The 22,308-nt window shown below is 41.7% G+C and overlaps 2 protein-coding genes and 1 long non-coding RNA gene across 6 annotated transcripts in view; 2 read left to right on the top strand and 1 right to left on the bottom strand.

Moving 5' to 3' along the window:
* LOC311084241 overlaps positions 1 to 22,308 on the bottom strand; it is a 529,672-nt gene that overhangs the window by 78,221 nt on the left and 429,143 nt on the right. The window lies entirely within an intron of this gene.
* Positions 1 to 22,308, top strand: part of LOC311084197 (uncharacterized protein) — an 86,906-nt gene that overhangs the window by 60,360 nt on the left and 4,238 nt on the right. The window lies entirely within an intron of this gene.
* On the top strand, positions 10,308 to 17,037 carry LOC311085608 (uncharacterized protein). The gene is made up of 2 exons (XM_084118144.1): positions 10,308 to 11,583; positions 16,039 to 17,037. Exons 1-2 carry the CDS (start codon positions 10,467 to 10,469, stop codon positions 16,041 to 16,043), a joined length of 1,122 nt encoding a protein of 373 aa, XP_083974270.1. The 5' UTR covers positions 10,308 to 10,466; the 3' UTR covers positions 16,044 to 17,037.

Raw genomic sequence — 22,308 nt, 5'->3', positions numbered from 1 at the left:
TTCACAAACAATATCTCATACGCTTGAAATGACTTGTGTTTGGTTGCACAAATCATGACTAGAAAAATTTGTTTAAACATGAGGCATGAAAAAAGTAGCTTTTATAAACATATATTTTATAACTATTTATTAAGCGTCTGGTACCATTTCCATTTAATGCAACAACTTCACATATGTGATGCCTGAACTGGAAAAAACTATTTATTGTCTTCTAGCATACAATATTTAATTGCTGTAATGCCTTCTAATGTCTTTCAGAAGACGACCTAGAGGACCATATCTGTGCTTGTGTCCCAGCCAGTAAGTCCACTCAATAAAAGACAGATGTTCTTTTAGAAGCTGCTCTGTCCTGTTTCCCCTCAGTCGCCAAATTTGGCTTTTGTAGGTTAACCAAGCTCTTTCAATATGTTGCGTGTGTCCAACACGTAATTAGTAATTCCTATAGAAGTATGTAGTAACACTTGAGTCATTACTAGTTAGTTAACATGATCTTCACTTTAGAATACGGATCCAAATAATTAGTAGTTCCTATAGGGGTATGTAGTAACACTTGAGTCATTACTAGTTAGTTAACATGATCTTCACTTTAGAATACGGATCCAAATAATTAGTAGTTCCTATAGGGGTATGTAGTAACACTTGAGTCATTACTAGTTAGTTAACATGATCTTCACTTTAGAATACGGATCCAAATAATTAGTAGTTCCTATAGGGGTATGTAGTAACACTTGAGTCATTACTAGTTAGTTAAAATGATCTTCACTTTAGAATACGGATCCAAATAATTAGTAGTTCCTATAGAGGTATGTAGTAACACTTGAGTCATTACTAGTTAGTTAACATGATCTTCACTTTAGAATACGGATCCAAATAATTTGTAAGTCCTATAAAAGTATGCATTAACACTTGAGTCATTACTAGTTATCATGATTCCATGCTGTAGTTACTAATGAAGAGCCAACCCGAAAGGGTAGAATCATCTAATCATTCACAGGATATATATACACACACATATATATATATATATATATATATATATATATATATATATATATACATATGAACATAAAAACAATTTTGAGAGGTAGGTTAAATAATAAAATAACTGGTATTTGGATGGCTGATGACTCAGTATGTTCCAGTACTCACCATGATGAGTCTAGTTATTCAAAGCCAGTCCAGAGGAATGCCGGAAAATCGGCCACAGGGTAAGTGTTCCAGACAAGTGCATTTATAAAAACAATTCTTAAAAATTATTTAGTTTATGAATAGTTCTCTAAAAGACAGCAGTGCATAGGCTAATTATTGACAGCTTTCCCAAATCATAAGTCTGCTACGCTATTACATATTTATAATTAGTGTACAGTATCTAGCAGTAATGTTAATCTAGTGCTAGTAATTTGTCCTGCATTAGTTATTAATTAGTTTTGCATGAATTGTGAATTTTTTTCATTATTTCTCTGGGAAGTATTGAAAAATAGTAGTTATTGATTAGTTATTAGTGAACTACCACTTAAATCTGTAAAAAAATTCAGTAGTTCTCTGTGAAGTATTAAAAAATAGTAGTTATTGATTAGTTAATAGTGAACTACCACTTAAATCTGTGTGCTATTACTTACTAATTCGTTAATCAGAGTTACTTGTTAGTTAATTGTAGTTACTAGATTGTTAATATTGTGTTACTCATTTGTTCCTGTGTAGTTATTCATTAACGAAGGATCCGTATTTTAAAGTGTTACCAGCAGATCTTATTCTTGCTCCTCGACATGTTTGTCACAAGAAGACAAGCGCCGACATTAGGCTTTTCTCAATATCAAGTAGTACGCAAAGTTTTGCCATGTGCGACTCCTACATGCAAATGGTACAGCGCGTTCTTAAAAGCGACGCTGATACACCGGTTATCTCGGTTACTCTGTATGTACATTTTAAGCAACAATAAAACGAAATATGTTATAAAACACCACTCTGCCTCTTTTCGTTTTCATTTAAATAAATTAAACATTATAGGGACACAAATGTGGTTCATGCGCAACGTTATTCACTGCACGTTATACGTTATTCTAACGAAACGAAATTTAAAACACAACCCTAACGTTACCTCTTTTCGTTTAAAAAAATAAATAAAATAAACATATTCCAGGCAATATATGCATTTGTACAAATGTTGCAATAAACATCAGTGATAATCTTGTAATAAAAAATGACAAGAAACCAAATCTTTTTGTAAAATTTCAGTTTTATCAATAATAGCCTATATAAGTTAAAAGTTTAAGTAAAGTACAAGAAGCTATACAATAAGAAATAAAGCAAACAATTCAGTCAAATATCCAAATGCAGCGCTCTAGTCTAACATTACAAGTAGTTAAACACAAATAACGTTAATATAAAACTAAACTTAGCCCTCAGCCAAAACGATTGACAGGGAACTCATTATATATTCACGAGACCAAAGATCGCCCGTTAGGTCTACACAAAACGAATTATATCTTATGTTTAACCACTACCGTCGGAGTCCGCGACGAACGCTGAGGAAAGGCTCATCCAGCCGGGAAACATGAGCGCCGAGCGCCCGCTGAACGCATGGATCTCACAACCGGGAAAAAAAAAAAAAAATCATCTTTATAAATAAACCACAGATTTGAGCTTTAAACAACTACATTCTCGCCTGAAAAACTCTTAAAATTACATTTCGTGATACAGTAACAGTAGTATTATATTAAACTGTATATTAAAAAATGGGCTTCTTATGTTGTCATTCCCCTTGTAGCACGCGCAAGTGACGATTCTCTGTCAACCAATCAACGTCCTGCAGTGAGTCTAGCTCCACCTTTTAGTACCGTTCCACTGTGCCCAGGTACCCCAATGGAAGGGTACCTAAAAAGTGGTACGGTACGGTTCGGCATTTTGGTACCATTCACAACTTTTGATAGTGGAAACGCAAATAAATGCGTACCGTTCCGTACCGTACCGTACCGCTCAGTGGAAACGAGGCATTTTTGATGCCCAAAAATAACCCTAATTTATGTTAGTTAGACATTTAAAGGACATTTTCAGCTAGAAATTGTTATTACATTAGTGTTCAGATATCACTACATGCTACTTTGTTTTATTGTGTTAATTAAGGATAATGAATTTGGGGTGACAGATTTTTTTTTTTAAAGCTATGTTTCGTTCTGTTTGTTTGTGTGTGTATGTGTGTGTGTGTGTGTGTGTGTGTGTTTTAACTCACAGACCATGCTCTGTCAAAGTTCCCTGACATCACAATGCAAGATGTGAGACGCATCATGAGAAAAAAAATGCAACAACGAAAACTACATCAAGCAAGCTACTGCAAAGAAGCCCATTTGAATAAAACATTTTTGTTGTCATATATTTGAACAACTATTGTTTGGATTTGTGGTTTCTTTAGGACCTGATTTCTTGCTTGACCCTACCTTAAACATTGTGTTTACTGTTTTGTTTCGAACTGGAGTGTAAATGTGAGTGTCATTGTTATTTTATGTTTATGTGGAATCCAATACAATAGATTTGTTTGAAATTATTGATTTATAAAGATAACTTATGTTTGTAATTCTGAGTATGTGAAATTTTGTGTAGTCCACTGATAGTGTACATAAGAATTTACATCAGATTTAAAGTACAATTAAAGGTATATTTCAAGTATAATAATTAATACCTAAATAGGAACATCGTAGTGTACTTAAAGGGACACTTCAGGATTTAGCATTAAGCTTTGTATTAGTAGAAAACTTGTAGTATTTTCGAATTACCGTGCTTTCCATCCTCATATCCCCCTGAGATGAGATTTATGTATTTTTATTGTCTGGAAAAAACCCTCCGATGACGCAAAAATCGTCATTTTGCGTCATCGGAGGATTTTATGGCCAGAGGCGAGAGACTACAGCCAGGAGGGGCTGTCCCGCATGTTTTCAACCCGCCCATAGAGGGTGGGATCTCAATCACAGAATGTACACATAGTGTCAGCCATCTTTCTTTAGAAGCTAAGCTAGCAGGCTCTTGTTCTGTGGAGAAAGCTGAGTAGTAGGGGTTACCATCCTCCTTTTCCCGGACTTGTCCGGCGGGCGAGATCGTTAAAAATGTCTGGGATTCGGCTTTTGCTTTCTGCAGTCGCCATTCATTGTTTACATGCACACCTTTTGTTTCAATCTAACTTAATTCATTCCGATTGGTGAATCTGAATGTAGTGTTTACATGAACGCTAAACAAGTGATTGGTTGATGTGCGTTTTAACATTGCTAAAAAAAATTCCCGCTCCTCCGTGAGAGATACGAGACCGGCGCGCCACAGTAAACATAATGAATGGCGACTGTAGAACGCAAAAGTCGAATCCCGGACATTTTGGGCAATCTCGAAATCACGGAGCACTTGTCACGGAGACTCACTAGTAGCCTAACCTTGTTGTTTTCAACTGTGCTCTCTAACCGGTAGGCGTGGCCTCCTAGGGCAGCAAAGCAAGTGCATTCTGGGAGTTGTTGTCTTTCATCCACATAAGCCAAAAATACATTTTCTGGCTTTTCTCAGTCTAGAAAGCTCCAAATTAAAAAATGTCTTATTTCTTCTACATAAATGATCTATTTTAAATACACATTCATCTTTCCAGAGGTGAAGTATCCCTTTAAAGTGTGCAAAAATATTAAATAATTAGTAAACTATGATGATAAGTCCACTTAAAGAAAACTTGTAGTATAAAACGTCCTGGTTACGTATGCAACCCACCATTCCCTGAAGGAGGGAACGGAGGACGTAGTCGACATCGACTGAATGGGGATCATGCTTAGGGAGCCTGTTGTCTTCGTACTACTATTTAATCAAGCCAATTTAACATTGGCGTGCGTGATTACAACGCTCTGCCCCGCTTCGCGGATATAAACACGGAAGTGGACGCACGCACCAGTTGCTTTTTCACTGAGGAGCCGAGCAGCCCCCGGAGTCCAGCGGTGGTCCAGCAGTAGTGGCAAGGCCCCAGGAGCCTCTGAAAATTCTTTCAGTGGGACCCTTTCTCACTTCTGTATAGCACTGACCGGACACACTCTCTTCCTGAGGCCTGGGTGGAGGCTGCTGCGGGGGCCCCACAGAACCGGAGGCAGCGACAGGGGATGCCCTCGGCGATAAGCAGGCAGAGGAACTGCCACCGGTGGCGGGGTGGAGGCAACAGCGGGCCGCCGGGGCAGGATGTGTCGGGTGGCCTCCGTCAGTGCCTGGGCGGCGTTGAGCTGTGGGCACAGCAACTGGTGCGTGTGTCCACTTTCGTGTTTATATCCGTGAAGCGGGGCGGAGCGTGTAATCACGCACGCCAATGTTGAATTGGCTTGATTAAATAGTAGTACAAAGACGACAGGCTCCCTAAGCATGATCCCCATTCAGTCGATGTCGACTATGTCCGCCGTTCCCACCGGTGGCCGTTCCCTACGTCCTCCGGTCCCACAAGATGTGTCGGGTGGCCTCCATTAGTGCCTGGGCGGCGTTGAGCTGTGGGCACAGCTCTCCACCGTGTCACCGAAAAACCCAACCTTGGAAATTGGGGAGTCCAGGAACCGAACCTTGTCCGCATCCACCATCTCAACCAGGCTGAGCCAACAATGGCACTGCTGGACCACTAGAACGATCACGCACGCTGCGACGCTCATGCCCGTGAAGGCGAGGTCAGCAGCAGTGCGGAGCTCACTCATGAGCGCACGGTCTAGATTACCCTTGTGCATGTCTACGAGTGTCTTGGCCTGATAGACCTGCAACAACGCCATGGCATGCAAAGAGGAGGCGGCTTGCCCACAAGCTTTGTAGGCTCTGACCGTCAAACCTGACGCAAGCTCTCAGGCCTGCGAGGGGAGATAAGGATCCCCCAGATGCAGCGGCCATTGGACACAGGTGTGTCGCAACAGACCGCTCCACTGGAGGGATAGCCTCATAACCCTTCACCGCTCCTCCCTCAAGGGTAGCGAGGGGGAAAGAACCACTCAGGCAGTTTTTGGCAGTAAAAGGTGCCGTCCACGACCTAGTAAGCTCTCCATGCACTTCGGGAAAGAAGGACACTCGGGCGGCGGGCTGAGAACCAGCAGGGCCTGCCCCAAGATACCAATCATCCAACTGAGACTGAGCAGGACATGGCGGAGGGTTACAATCGAGCTCGACTGCCTCGGCGGCCCACTTCAGCATAGCTGACAATTCTGGATCCGGCTCAGGCAACGTTACGCTCCCAGAGGGAGATAACGCAATCGAGTCATCATCTCCAGAGGCCAGCTCACCCTCCGATGCTGCAATCAGCATCCTGTCCTCTGGGTGAGCCCCGGGTGAAACGACCAGTCCACCCATTACATATGGGCCAGCACGCTCCACTGGGGACTCCACTGGCTGCGGTGTAAGGGAGGACTGAGGAGCCCACAAGGAATGGTTACCGGGCAAGACATTCAACACTATCCTCCTATCACCCACCCCACGTGGCACCCGAAGGCGGGGCGTGGTAATGGGGACTTGCGCTTCGCGGACGAAGGAGAGTCTCGACCAACACCGCGACAGTCATATTCCCACAGCGGGAACATGAACTGTCCACAAAAGCTGCCTCAGTGTGCTGTAAGCCCAGAAACCTGATGCAACAATTGTGACCATTTCAGAGAGAGACAGGGAATGAATGCATCCAGAAACGCACAGGCAGAATGACATTTTCTTTTTCTTTTAAAAAAAACCCCGCAAACGCACCCGTGTTTCTCTTTTAGGAAATGTGACCGCCACCAGTGCCGGAGCACACAGGGAATGATCGCGGCAACACTGAATCAGCGAACTGAAACAGTGAAGCACTCACTTCTTGCCCTCTAACCAACTGTCAAACACACAAACAAATAGAAATTTGATGCTGTTAAAACAGCAGTTGAGAGCTTGAGAATCTCACGATCACCGCTGTACTCACCGCTGTACTCATTAGTAAACTACAAGTATGATGTTAAGTTCACTCAGAATTTACAAGTATACTTGCAGAATAAAACTATTAAATAAGTGTGGGGATCTAGGCAGGCATACAACTCAGCTGCATCACATTCACTCAATCAATCATGTGATCTGTTGTAAGGTCACATGACTAATCAGGAAGTGATAAATGTTTACTGGCTGCAAGGCAGACTCTTTCGTGTTGAGGCTAGATACTGTTGTGTGAGTTGGGCTCCCTTTTTCATGCAGGTAAAATTGGTCATTGCAGAGCATGTTTAATCACTGCCATTGAATTTTAATACTTATTTATTTTATTTGATTAGGGTAATTCTAGAAGCGCGTGTCTACTCTTCACGGAGGACACATGCTTCTACATGGAGTGTTGACATTTATGAAATTACCCCCAGTGTGACTCGAGCTGCTGAGCTGCACTGGTAAATGCCTCTATGTACATTTTCCATTGAACGTTTTATATCTGCATTGAAACATGTTTTAACGACTTTCTCTGTTTGTAGCAACGGAACGTTCACCTTTTCTCTGCATGTGTTAACGCGCTGTGGGACAGTTGAGCATACTGAAAAGTAGGCCTATATTTTCTAGTTATGTTTTAGTTGGCTATGCTGTTTATTGAGGTTGGTAACTTACATGCTTGGTTTCTTTTGAAAAGGGACGAGGCCAGCCACTGTTTTCCTGTAATTCATAGGCATTTCTTTATTGCTTCCTGGTGTTTGATTTGTTTGTTTGTTTGGTTATTCATAATTTTGTCACTCATGTGCCACATTCAGAGTATTTCTTATTTTGACTAAGTGTTGCCATTTATGCTGGTGATTTTCCTCTCTAACTACAGTGTATGTCTTCTGCGTAGGTTATTCTTGTACAAGGCCGGATCCACACTGATGCTTTGCCCCTTCTCTTCAGGGGACCACACTGGGAGAGACACTAGCTATGTTTCCATCACCACGTTTTTATCCGAATTATGTGATATCGAATGAAAAATGCCTTATGGAAACAGTAAAATTCGATTGAATTTCTTGAATATCGACTAAAATGAAATACGGTCGGTCTGATCGGATTTTATCTTGATCGATATACGGTTTATGCGATAAACGCTGATGGAAACGTTATTTGCCGAATAAATAATGCATTGCGATTAAGTTTTAGGTCATTTTATGGGTACAACCCACCACAAAAGAAAAAGTTTTACTTAATTTCCGCCCAGTTTGCACCCATTATATACTGTCTTGCACACATGGCCGGTGTCAACAACGTGGACAAACGAGGACACGAGATACTTTTTGAATTGAATTTAACAGAAAAATAAAACGGCTATTATAGCAAAAATCTATAAATGCCATAACAGTCAAATAATGTCGCTATCATCTGTCACATAAGCACCTAGAGTCCTGCAATGGGTTGGGTACCTGCATAAAAGTGGCTAAAACGGATGGATTGTGACATGATTCCTAAAATTCACAGGCGGGGATGCGGGCGGATAATGAACTCCTTGCGGGCGGATAGCAGATGAAAATTAGGCTATGTGCAATATTTGTTTGTCTAAATTGCCATTACACACTCGCAAATATTATGTTTTGGGCATCCTTAAATATTCTTTGCCGTTACCCGACCGATCCTGTCAATTTAGGACCGACCCAATAATTTTTTTTCCCCCTTTTAGTCCGACCGAATGGCCGGTTGTAAACTTGCGTTAAGATCGACCGATTTTTTTATTTTTATTTTTTTTACTCTTCAAACAACTAATACAAATGCAATAAAATAATATTAATTATATTTTAGTAGGCCTAAGTATTGTATATATAAATTACCCATAGCCTATTATAGGCCTACAAACATAGACTACGCTCTATTTTTTAAATAAAAACCCGTCAATCAAGCAAAATAATATTCAATGATTGTAGGGCAGGGTAATAAGCCTGTATTGTTGCCCTGTCATTAAAAAACGATTTAGTTTTTAGTTTTTTTTTTTATTATGTTGATTATATGAAAAGTGAAAAAAGCAAGAATAAGATAAGATGATCCCGAATATCGGGAGACAAATGGGCAGACATGGTTTTGACCACTTTATTAAGTTTGTTTTTGTAGAAAGACTTTCTTTAAAGTGAATTTCGTTTCGTATTAATTGTATCTTAATTTTAATCAATGTTTAATCAACCATTTTCTTGGATTTAAGAAATAAGAGCTAAATCTCAGGCAATATAATCAGGACACGGAGAGGCGCCCGCGCGTGAACTGGAGGTAGCCTAGGGCAACTTGAATGGCCCAAAACAAAGCGCACTTTAGCGCTCATTAGCCCATTCATCAGATGTTGATAAAAATAAAGCACTTTAAATGAAAGTGCAGATGAAAATAAAGCACTTTAAACTGAATGATTTTAGCTTGTGTGCGATTTATCGCGGGCACGGGTCAGATCTGCTGAACTTTGCGGGTACGGGCGGGGGCGGTCTCAAAAAATGGACCCGTGCAGGACTCTGCAGTGCACCATTACAACTTGTGCAATAGGCCTATTGATCATTTGTTGGTAGATGGCGCGATCCATTTTTTCTAGCAAAACTTTGTTCGCAAATGATTGCTTGAATGTTGTGCGATTCAGAGCGAAAATGAATGGAAACACCTTAAAATGTCTCAAATCAATTCGATATACCAATTTGATCGCAAAACAGCATGTGACGTCATTACGCACAGGTTTTTATTCGCTTTAAAGCCGTTTGATGGAAACACACTTTCAGCAGCTTTATTCGCATGATTTTTTTTATCGAACTTCAGATAATTCGATTGACAAGTTGATGGAAACATAGCTACAGTATTGGTGTGTACTTATAACTGCAACACGGTGTGATATTTTGTAGTGGTATATAAAGATCTTAAGTGTGTAGTGCTTGTTGTGTTGCATGCTTCGACTGGTGTTGGGTTGCTGTCTCCTGTTTCTGTCTCCCCAGGGGCCTCCTGAGCAGGGGTTTTGCATTGGCTGATCCGACCTTCCTAGATTGAGGAAAATCCACCAGTCATTTATCACAGTATTTTTAAGATTTGTTTTAAATAACTTTTCTACGTCTTTTGTACTAATGTAATAAATTTGGAGTACATTTACATTTCTGCCTTTTGTTGACTGTCCCTTTGCGGGGATAAACGTATTATTAGCCACACTACATTCATAGAAAGAGTTGGGGTTCCTCCTGCCCATCATCAGGGGGTGGCGTAGTCAGACTTAAAATAAGGTATACTGCATGGCAGGTACCACATTTTGGCGTAGTTAGGCAGGGTAAAAAAAAAAAAAGGCATTGACATTTCATATTGCTTGGATGGTTTTGTTTGTGTATTCTTTGATTGTTAAAATAGAAAAAGTGGCTGGCTCTGGACAACAGAAGACTACAATTGGACGGCCAAGGCGAATCACGATGGGAATCAGAGGCTAGTGACTACTACTTCTCAACTGAAGTGTTTTTGTTTTTCATGTCTTTGGCTTTGTTCTATGTTCTCTTCTGTGATAGTGAGACTGTTAAACTGGTAAAATGAGTGAGGTGGAGGAACACATGCCAGAGGAACTTTTGACTCTTCGGGAGGAAGTGCAGAGGTTACGAGTGGCTAATGAACAACTTCAGAGAGGAAGAGGTGCCAGCGCAAGTACCTCTGGTAATGGCACTACTGCTGGTGGGACAGCTCCCAGTGGTGATTTGTACTCCCCAAATTTTCCTGGTCTACAACCTAGACCTGAACGTTTTGTTTATATTCAGAGAGAAAGGAAGTGCCCCCACTTCTCCGGCTCAAAATCTAAATCTGATATATTGATTTATGATTGGATTGAAAATTTTGAGTCATGCGTGAGGGATATGAATATGAGCGCTAGAGAGAAGGCCCTCTTCCTTTATGACCATTTGGAAGGAGAAGCAAAAGTTGAAATTAGATTCCGCTCTTTGGCTGAGCGGGAGAATCCGGACACAATTTTAAAAATCTTAAAAGAGGTTTATGGTTCCTCCTCCTCCTTCGTCAGCCTGCAAAGACAATTCTTTGACAGAAAACAAAAAGATGGGGAGTCTCTAAAAGAATTTTCACACTCTCTGTGGGCTTTAACTGAAGAAATCAAGCGTGCTTACCCTAATAGGTTGACAGACCCAGATATATTAGTTAGAGATCAGTTTATGGAGCATGTACGTGATGTTTCACTAAGAAGAGAGCTAAAGAGCATTGTGCGCCAAAATCCGGCAGTTGATTTTATAGCACTGCGGCATGAAGCAATTAGATGGATGGAGGAGGGTGAGCGCCCTTCCGGACAAAATCGAGCTGGGCTTTACCACTGTGGGGTGGATATAAATGTTGAAGGGGCTTGTCATGTAGTTGGGGTGGGAAAAGGATCGGAAGTTTCTGTTCTGCAGGAACAACTTAACCAACAGCAGTTACAGATTAATAAAATCCTACAGAGTCTGTCTAAGATTGAATCTGTGTTAAGCCATTCAACTGCTCGTCCCCATAACCCCAATTATCAGTTTACCCCAGAAGGTCAACCCATCTGTCTCCGGTGTCGTAAGCCTGGGCACGTCCTCCGTCAGTGTCGACAGGGGCCGAGACCGCGAACAGCCAGTCTACCTAATGTCCAGCCGGAGGAAAATCCTGCAGTTACAGGACAGTCAGGTATGCATCATATTGATCCTAGTACTGTGACGAACAATCCTAGTCTCTCTAATCAGGTCTTGCCCCCTTCAAATGAGTCAATCTCACTGGTAGGTAAATGCCCTGTAGTGGAGGTAAAGATGGGGGGTGTTAAAGTAAAGTGTTTACTGGACACTGGTTCTATGGTGACGACAATAACAGAGTCTCTTTTTAAGGAAGTCTTTCAACATTGGGGTGCACCTAAGCTTAAGTCATGTGGGTGGTTGGCTTTAAAAGCTGCAAATGGCTTAGACATCCCCTATGTTGGATATTTAGAGTTGGATATCCAGGTACTGGGTAGAACCCTTCCAGGACGGGGGGTTTTGGTGGTGAAAGATGCCCCTCGCACATTACAACATTCCATTCCTGGGCTGTTAGGAATGAATGTCATTGCTCAGTGTTATAGGGAGTTATTTGCACAACAGGGTGAAGATTTATTTGCTTCTCTATGTGCTGTTCAGGCAGAGGCCTGTTGGGAGTTTGCTCTCCGCTACTGTCGCCGCCAAGATGTGTGCCATTTAACTCATGAGGGTCGGGTGCGGGTTTTAGAAAAGGGTGGGGAGTTTATACCAGCTGGGTCACTTAAGTTTATTAAGGTCACCTGCCCAAAAGTCCCACATACGACACCTGCCACAATGTTGTTGGAACCTGGAGGCTCAGATCTTGCCCCAGGTTTGTTGTTGTCCCCATCATTACTCAGTGTTACTAATGGTGTGACATATGTTCCGGTAGTTAATGTAGGAGCCACTGGTGCTACAGTCCACTCAAAGCAGGTGTTGGGGATGTTACACTCAGTAGTTGACATTCAGGCAGAGCAGCTGAGGTTTGAAGGGGAGAATGGAGAGGTTGCCTTAGTTAATATACATACTGCTGGTGAGCCACCTGCCTCCATCTCAGAAGCCCTTGCAGCTTTACACTGGTCAGAGCTTTCACCTGAAGAGGAGACTCAAGCAAAACAGCTGTTAGAGAAGTATAGCGATGTCTTTGCTAAATATGATGGAGATTTGGGTTGTACTGATGAAATTGTACATGAGATACCTCTTTTAGATGACACACCAGTTAGACAAAGATATAGGCGAATACCCCCTACACAGTGGCAGGCTGTGAAAGACCATATCAAACAGCTTATGGATAGCAAAGTGATTAGGGAGAGTAGCAGCCCTTACGCATCACCCATTGTCCTGGTGCAAAAGAAAACTGGAGAGCTACGGATGTGTGTCGATTACCGCCAACTTAACGCCAAAACCAGAAAAGATGCCTACCCATTACCTCGCATTGAGGAGTCTTTGGACGCCTTGTCTGGTGCCCAGTGGTTCTCAACCTTGGACTTGGCTAGTGGCTATAATCAAGTTGCTGTTGCTGAGAGCGATAAGCCAAAAACGGCATTCTGTACCCCTTTTGGCCTTTTTGAATTTGAACGGATGCCATTTGGACTATGTAATGCTCCCGGAACTTTTCAGAGGCTCATGGAGCGAATATTTGGTGACCAGAGCTTTCACTCAGTTCTTTTATATCTGGATGATGTCATATTTTTTTCTTCTTCTGTGGTCCAGCACTTGCAGAGACTGGAGATGGTCCTTAGTCGACTCCAACAGAAAGGGCTTAAGGCAAAGCTGAGTAAGTGCCATTTTTTTAGGAGGGAGGTGCAGTACTTGGGACATCGTGTGTCCAACGAAGGTGTGGCCACTGATCCAGAAAAGATATCTGCTGTGAGTAACTGGAGGAGGCCCTGTGATGTGACTGAAGTTCGATCATTTCTTGGATTTTGCAGCTATTATCGTCGCTTCGTCAAGGGGTTTGCCCAGTTAGCGGCTCCACTTCACCAACTAGTGGCGGACGTGATTAAAGCCGCAAAGATGAGTAGGACCAGGCCAGCTGCAGTCCTACCCAGTATGTGGAGTGAAAGATGTGAGATAAGTTTCACTGAATTGAAGAGGATGTTTACAAGTGCTCCCATTTTAGCATTTGCCGATTTCACCAAGCCTTTTGTCTTGGAGATAGATGCTAGTCACCAAGGACTAGGTGCAGTCCTGTCCCAGGAGAAGGATGGAAAATTGAGACCAGTGTCATATGCTAGTCGCTCATTGCGTGGTTCAGAGCGTAACATGGAAAATTACAGTTCCATGAAGCTGGAGTTCTTAGCATTAAAATGGGCAGTCTCGGAAAAGTACAGAGAGTATTTACGTGGCAGTAAATGTGCGGTTTATACTGACAATAACCCTTTGAGTCATTTTCAGACCCTGAAGCTGGGGGCTACTGAACAAAGATGGGTTGCTCAGTTGGCAGCTTTTGATTTCACCGTGCATTACCGACCAGGTAAAAATAATGCTAATGCTGACTCTCTCTCTCATCAATACAGCACTCAAGCAGAGACCACAGTTCTGGAGACTGACCAGCTGAGAGTTGAATCTTACCAGCCGCCCATTCCCGACAGAACTGAGGAAGCCATGTCTTATCAAATTGGAGTCCTTTTAAGTCGATCCAATACTGATCTGGCAACGTTGCAGGGGGCGGACCCTGTTTTGAAAGACTTTCTGTCTCTTTGGAGACAAGGAAGGTTTCCCAGCCAGGAGCAGCGGGCCAAACTCACCAAGGATATACAGCATCTCCTCCGGCAGTGGGATCGTATCCTGGAGAAGGACGGCGCGCTGTACCGAAAGACAACTGCCCCTCATGGAGAGCCATACATGCAGCTACTCCTGCCCCAGTGTCTCCATCAGGAGCTTCTCCGGGGGCTCCATGACCAACATGGACATCAAGGAGTACGACGGACTACTGACCTGGTGAGGCAACGGTGTTACTGGCCAGGGATGGGAGCGGAAATTGAGAAGTACTGTCAGAACTGTCAACGCTGTGTGCTGTCTAAAGCTGTTCAGCCCAGAGTAAAGACTTACCAGGGGGTTCTGCTGGCCAGTCAGCCATTGGAAGTACTTGCTATAGACTTCACCCTGCTTGAGTCTGCAACAGACGGAAGGGAAAATGTCTTGGTCATGACAGATGTTTTCTCAAAGTACACACAGGCAATTCCAACCAAAGATCAAAGTGCCAGTACAGTGGCAAAGGTCCTAGTTGACTGTTGGTTCTATCGCTTCGGAGTGCCTAAACGGATACATTCCGATCAAGGGAGGAACTTTGAGAGTGCACTCATCGCACAGTTGTGTCACCTATATGGGATTGAAAAGTCTAGAACAACAGCATACCATCCCCAAGGGAATGGTCAATGCGAAAGATTTAACAGGACCCTTCATGACCTCCTCCGATCACTCACTATAGAAAAGAAAAGGGCGTGGCCAAAGTACATCTCCCAGTTGGTGTGGGCATACAACACTTCTACCCACCGCTCCACTGGTCATTCTCCTTACTCATTGATGTTTGGCGTGACACCTCAACTCCCCGTGGATTTCCTCTTGGGGGCTACTGACACAGAGGAAACAAGCTCTTGGGATGAATGGGTCTTACAGCATCAGGAACGACTTCAGGTAACTCGTGAATTGGCCCGCAAGAACATGGAGGAGGCAGCAGATTACCGGCAACGAAACCATAACCAACAGGTGTGTGATAAGGGTTTCACAGAGGGTCAGCTGGTCTATTTAAAAGATCACCGTTGCCAAGGTCGCCGTAAGATCCAGGATGTCTGGTCACCAGTACTGTACAAAGTTGTCAGGGCACCGACCGACCCTGGTGGGCCCTATACGGTGATATTGGTTGATGGAACTGGTAATGTCCGGCAAGTCCACAGAACAGAGATTAAAGCATCACAACTAGAGACCATACCATCCGTAGCAAAGGTCCCTCAGCCCTGCACAAAATCTACTTGCCCAGAAAGTAACTTGACTTGCAGTGACGAAGATGTCCTTACCTGGATAGAAGTAAGACCTATTCCAACCGCTGCTGTCACTACTGATCTGCCACCAACGGCTCCCAACGAAGCGTCAGAAACATCAGTAGGAGAGGATGAGGTTTGTGACGAGGGCGATGATGATGAGGTTGGGAACTCCCCACTTCAAGGCAGGTCGCCAGGTCTTAGACGCACCAGACGGGCAACAGCTGGGAAACACCAGAATCCTCACAATTTGCCAAGGTCTGCAGTATCCAGTGCCAATGTGGGGATGGTAGGGGCTGCTGCATCCCTTGGGGTTGATGTTTGATCGTCGGGGGCGACGACACCTTTTGGGAGGAGTGAGTGTGGGGATCTAGGCAGGCATACAACTCAGCTGCATCACATTCACTCAATCAATCATGTGATCTGTTGTAAGGTCACATGACTAATCAGGAAGTGATAAATGTTTACTGGCTGCAAGGCAGACTCTTTCGTGTTGAGGCTAGATACTGTTGTGTGAGTTGGGCTCCCTTTTTCATGCAGGTAAAATTGGTCATTGCAGAGCATGTTTAATCACTGCCATTGAATTTTAATACTTATTTATTTTATTTGATTAGGGTAATTCTAGAAGCGCGTGTCTACTCTTCACGGAGGACACATGCTTCTACATGGAGTGTTGACATTTATGAAATTACCCCCAGTGTGACTCGAGCTGCTGAGCTGCACTGGTAAATGCCTCTATGTACATTTTCCATTGAACGTTTTATATCTGCATTGAAACATGTTTTAACGACTTTCTCTGTTTGTAGCAACGGAACGTTCACCTTTTCTCTGCATGTGTTAACGCGCTGTGGGACAGTTGAGCATACTGAAAAGTAGGCCTATATTTTCTAGTTATGTTTTAGTTGGCTATGCTGTTTATTGAGGTTGGTAACTTACATGCTTGGTTTCTTTTGAAAAGGGACCAGGCCAGCCACTGTTTTCCTGTAATTCATAGGCATTTCTTTATTGCTTCCTGGTGTTTGATTTGTTTGTTTGTTTGGTTATTCATAATTTTGTCACTCATGTGCCACATTCAGAGTATTTCTTATTTTGACTAAGTGTTGCCATTTATGTTGGTGATTTTCCTCTCTAACTACAGTGTATGTCTTCTGCGTAGGTTATTCTTGTACAAGGCCGGATCCACACTGATGCTTTGCCCCTTCTCTTCAGGGGACCACACTGGGAGAGACACTGTATTGGTGTGTACTTATAACTGCAACACGGTGTGATATTTTGTAGTGGTATATAAAGATCTTAAGTGTGTAGTGCTTGTTGTGTTGCATGCTTCGACTGGTGTTGGGTTGCTGTCTCCTGTTTCTGTCTCCCCAGGGGCCTCCTGAGCAGGGGTTTTGCATTGGCTGATCCGACCTTCCTAGATTGAGGAAAATCCACCAGTCATTTATCACAGTATTTTTAAGATTTGTTTTAAATAACTTTTCTACGTCTTTTGTACTAATGTAATAAATTTGGAGTACATTTACATTTCTGCCTTTTGTTGACTGTCCCTTTGCGGGGATAAACGTATTATTAGCCACACTACATTCATAGAAAGAGTTGGGGTTCCTCCTGCCCATCATCAGGGGGTGGCGTAGTCAGACTTAAAATAAGGTATACTGCATGGCAGGTACCACATAAGTAGGCCTAGTTTACTGAGAGTATACTTCGAAGTGTACTTTCATAAACTAAAAATTTGCTACAAGTATTAAAATAGTAAACTACTAGTATACTCAAAAGTTCACTTGCAGTACAAATGAAAAACGTAATTATGAACTAGTTGTGCATTTACATTTACATTTACCATTAAAATACATTTACATTAAAATAGTACACTTACAAGTTTACTACTAGTACATATTGACATTAGTATACTTACTACATAATGTATACTTAAAAATATACTTGAACATTACTTAAATATATTTCATAAAATGAACTTGAAGTACACTTCTTATTCGTAAGAGAAGATCAAACTGTTGCTTTAAGACTTTTTTTAACATGTTACTGGTCAGTTTATTTCTGTTGAAAATTATGTCATCAACTTCACTTGAGCTCAGAGTTATTTTAACTGAATGTGGAGTTTCACTTCACTTTACAGTTGATCATCTCCACATCAGTGCATCTGTCATTTTATTACTGAACCAGTTTGAAGAGTTTGTCTTTTCATATTTGTGGACTGAAACCGATGAAGATGTTTCTCCCTGCTTTGCTCTGCTTGTGTTTCTGGCGTCTGGATGGTGAGTTTAAATGTGTTTTTATGACTTCAGTTGCTTCTGTTCTGGTACCATGTGATAAATGACTGGTTAATTTAGTCAGAGAGGATCAACATTCACTGTTACAGGACAGTACTGATAGGGAGGAATTCAAATTATAAGGGTGAGCAAACGCAAACCGACAGAAAGAATCCAAACTGCAGGTTATGTATATACCTATATTAAATTAAATATATTAAATCAAATAAATATATATATTTAAATACCTATATTATAAATATTTATTTATTTATATATATAAATATATATTTATATGAGGTAATCCTGGACACAGGACACAACAACATTTACTAAATCCACTACAGACACAGAAAAGAGTCACAGCGGTGCATACAGTTAGCGCGTATATTTTGCGTCTGCATTTCTGCAACAAGAATCTAGTGGCTCATCCCGCGTTTGCCAAGGCAACGTGTTGATCGGGTCCGCAATGTATATAAGCTATATGTGCAGGGAACTGAGCAGACGGGAATTCTCTTTCTATTTTTCTCTTTTGATTGTGTGCAAACTAGTGTTGGCATTCTATAATTTAGGCTATGGTTCTTGGTTCTTTTTGTTTGAGATTACAATATGAATATTCATCCTGTCATTCAGACCATGTATTCTTGTCAGCTTGTTTCTGGCTGCATTTCATTTGATGAAATTAAATGTTAAATACTCTTCTGATTTGATGTTGTTGATGCTGAGATGTAGTTCTGTCTCATATGAGAAAGTTGGGACTGAGGCTCAGTGGCCAAAAAGAGTGTGCTCCTTCCTGCTCAGAGGACCACTTTTCTAGATGTGGTTTGGGATTCGACGACGATTCAAGCACAGCTATTAGGGGCTCATATAGCATTGATTCTCTCAGCCGTAAATGGGGTAAAACTAGGCCAGTCACTCACTGTGAAACAGTTTCAGAGACTGTTTGGTCTAATGCCAGCTGCATCAAACGTAATAACTTTTGGCCTCCTGCATGAGACCGCTGCCGTGGTGGCTCAGAACCAAGGGGTTTTCTTCGAGGGGAAATCCATCTCGCATGATCAAGGTCACACGGCGATGCCTACGTGTTTTAGTTTTAGGTTCCTCGCCCAAGGCTCAGTGTTGGGGGCTTTTTGTCATCGCATAATGCTAACAACAGATGCTTCCTTCACAGTTTGTGGGCGATCATGAATGGGTGCTCAGCGCAAGGTCTGTGGCAGGACCATCTACTTTCTTGGCACATAAATCAGCTAGAAATGATGGTGGTGTTTCAAGCTCTCAAACACTTCCTCCCAAACCTGAGGGGCCATCATGTGCTTGTCTGTACAGACAACACATCGCTGGTCTCTTACATTAATCATCAGGAGGGTCTGAGGTTACGTCACTTATGCAAATTGGCTCACCAGATCCTCCTGTGGGCCCAAGGGATTTTGCTCTCTCTAAAAGCAGTTTACATCCCTGGGTTTTTAAATCAGGGAGCAGACATCCTATCGAGGCAGGGGCCGAAAATTTAACGAAAATTTAAACTAAGACTAAAACTGTTGGTCAAAAAAACATTTCTGTAAACTGAAATAAAATTAATAATTAATATTTAATAATAAATGAAAAACTAAAACTAAACAAAACTAACAACATTATTGAAAAACGAACTGAAATAAAGTAATAATTAGCAAAGATAAATAATAGTTTTCGTAATTAATAAGCTTTTTACTTTGGCGGAAAATCTGACCTGTGGCTGTTTAAGGAAATGCCTGTAATGGTGCTTCACATGTGTGAAGCTGAGGCGCTTAACCGCTGTCCTGTGACGTGCTCAATGTAGGACCGTAACGTAGAACACATCGCTAGTCCTGAGTGGCTGTTCATAAAGGATGCGTCTGTGGCAGTGGAATGGGAAATAGTTCAAGGTAATGAGACGCAAGTTGAACTTGAGCGAAGCATTTTTAAAATGCAGTTTCATGTGCAAAACGCGGGTGCAACAGCCAAACAAGTCCGTCAAGAACAACATCTAGCCTACTGTATGTTTGAAATGTTATATTTTCATTAAGGTTGACATGCTGAAATGTACTGTTATTATCTTTGTTTTTACAAAACATTTACTGCTAAGAATATTACTATCCATGTGGAGACATTTCCCCACAATGTTTTCCCAGGACACGACAGACACACAAGCACGCTCATACACAGACAGACAGACACACAGACACACACCATAGACGTAATGGTTTTTATACTGTACAATCTGTATATTCTATCTCCTTACACTAACCCTACCCCTAAATCTACCCATCACAGAAAAAATTCTGAATTTTTACATTTTCTAAACATTCTAAAAAACTCATTCTGTATGAATGTAAGCTTGTGTACCTCAATTTAGGTCAAAACAGTGACACGAGTCCTCATGAGTCTGTGTGCATTCAGGTTTAAAGGAGAACTCCGGTCAATTTTAACATTGAGCTCATTTTTTTGTACATTTGGAGTGCTGTCAATACAGAGAACAACGACAAAAATCGGTGTTGCCTACACCGAGTTATTCTATTTTTAAGGCCATAGTAATCGATTGTCGAGTTCACGCGCGTGATCATTGGTAACTAAACCTATGCGCGTGAACTCGACAATCGATTACTATGGCCTTCCACCGAAAACAGGATGTAAACAAAGGTATGAGCGCTGGCTGAATTAACTTCATTTTTATTAATATCTCTAACATCTACTGCAGTCAGATCCACCCGTGTTCACTCGGAAGGAATCACTCACATTTTCTGTGCACTTGTAATGACACTTAAAGGATGTTAAGAGGCTAAAAAGCAGGCTTACTACTTGCCCCATTGAAGTCAATAGGGTGCAAATTTTAAAAATAGAATAACTCGGTGTAGGCAACACCGATTTTTGTCGTTGTTCTCTGTATTGACAGCACTCCAAATGTACAAAAAAATGAGCTCAATGTTAAAATTGACCGGAGTTCTCCTTTAAGCCCCCACCGGGATAGAAAAACATGTAGACACTCACACACTGCATAGATACCTCATTATCTAACCACACTGGCTTCATAGCAGGTTGTGTTGGCTGTAGTCAGATGAAATTAGCTGTTTTTTTGTTGTTGTTTTTTTATGTACCAGTGGTCACTCTGCTACATTGTTCAGCTGAAAAAAAGTAAACATGGCATGTTTAACAAGATTTCATCTTTAATATGAATTAGGTTGTCTGAATTTTTCATTGTTTTTTCTTGTATACTTTTAAGTTCCATTTATTTGGTGCTTTGTTCAATCTCAAACCATTATTGTATTTTTATTATTAAGATGTCTGCATGACAGTTAAAGGTACAATATGCAAGAATTTTGCATTAAAATATCCCATAATCTCAAGGCCAGTGTTATATATTTTGTTAAGTTGATTACTTACAATATCCCAAATGTTTCCAGCTATTTTTAAATCGTGAGAAAATTGCGATTTTAACCAAGGAAACGGGGCGTTAGAGCAGGGGTGAGCTGGGAGTCGCCAGTCAATTGCGTCATATCCGCTTTACCCTCGGTTTCCGCTCGTACTGCGTGGAGTCCTGGACAAAGGTGGAAGTTGTAGTTGTAGCGTCTATCAAGCAAGAAACATTAGCTTGTTTCTTTCAGTCGTTATGGAACACAATTATTCTTTACCGATTGCAGCTGGTTCTGTCGACAAAGCATGCTTAATTTTATATTTTCCAAATGTAGCATTCGGTAATAGTTATGTTTATGTAAGGGAAGTATTATTGCTTTAGATTTGTGTTTAGTTCATTGACATTGTTTATCACGTCTGGTGTTTATAGCCATGTAAATAAATATAGCATGTGTTATACATAAAGATTAATCAGTATTTTGGCAAATGATGTGGGTATGTTCGAATGTACTTTTACAACAATTGTTTAGAACACGTAAAACTGCGCCGGGTTATCACAACAATGAAATCGACATACAGTAACATCTATGATAACCAATTTAGTATTAAACCTTACTTTTCTTGCGGTTAATTCATTATAATGAAATAAAAGTGTGATGAGGTTCAAGAGTTAGGAAGGAAGAAGACAGGGGTCGGTGTGACTGGGACTCGTACTTTATTAAAATAAAACAAAACAAACAAAAGTCGCACACAACGCGCATTCACCGTGGCAACCGCGACGGCACAAAACAGTTCAAAAATGAGAGCTCGGATCCACCGGTTTTCTTTCTCTGCGTCCAATTTTCTCTTCAGTCTCTCTCTCGTTCCAGCGCGGCTTATAAGCGGCCTCTCCACGCCGATCACTGCAATAAGACACAGGTGTTCGTCATTTGCACTTGACCTACTTGCTCGTCTCTTCTCTCTCCCATTACAGACCGCGCTGAACCACGCCCCCCCTCGCCACAAAAAGCATGCCATTATAAAAATAGAACTTAGCCTCATCCATGAACATGATTTTTCGATTCCCGTCTGACTGATTTACATCCATGGTGGATTTAAAACGACAGTTCCCATCATTCCACGCTCCTTCACATCGTCATCAAGCTACGCTGTTGTTGTTGTTTGGAATGTAGCGCCCTCTAGCGGCAGAAAAATTATTGCATATTGTACCTTTAACTCTAATCTGTGTAAACAAACTTTGCTGATATTAAA

The sequence above is a fragment of the Abramis brama genome (assembly GCF_963993115.1).
Source record: "Abramis brama genome assembly, chromosome: 6".
NCBI classification, from domain to species: domain Eukaryota; kingdom Metazoa; phylum Chordata; class Actinopteri; order Cypriniformes; family Leuciscidae; genus Abramis; species Abramis brama.
This window is presented reverse-complemented; position numbering and strand designations above follow the sequence as displayed.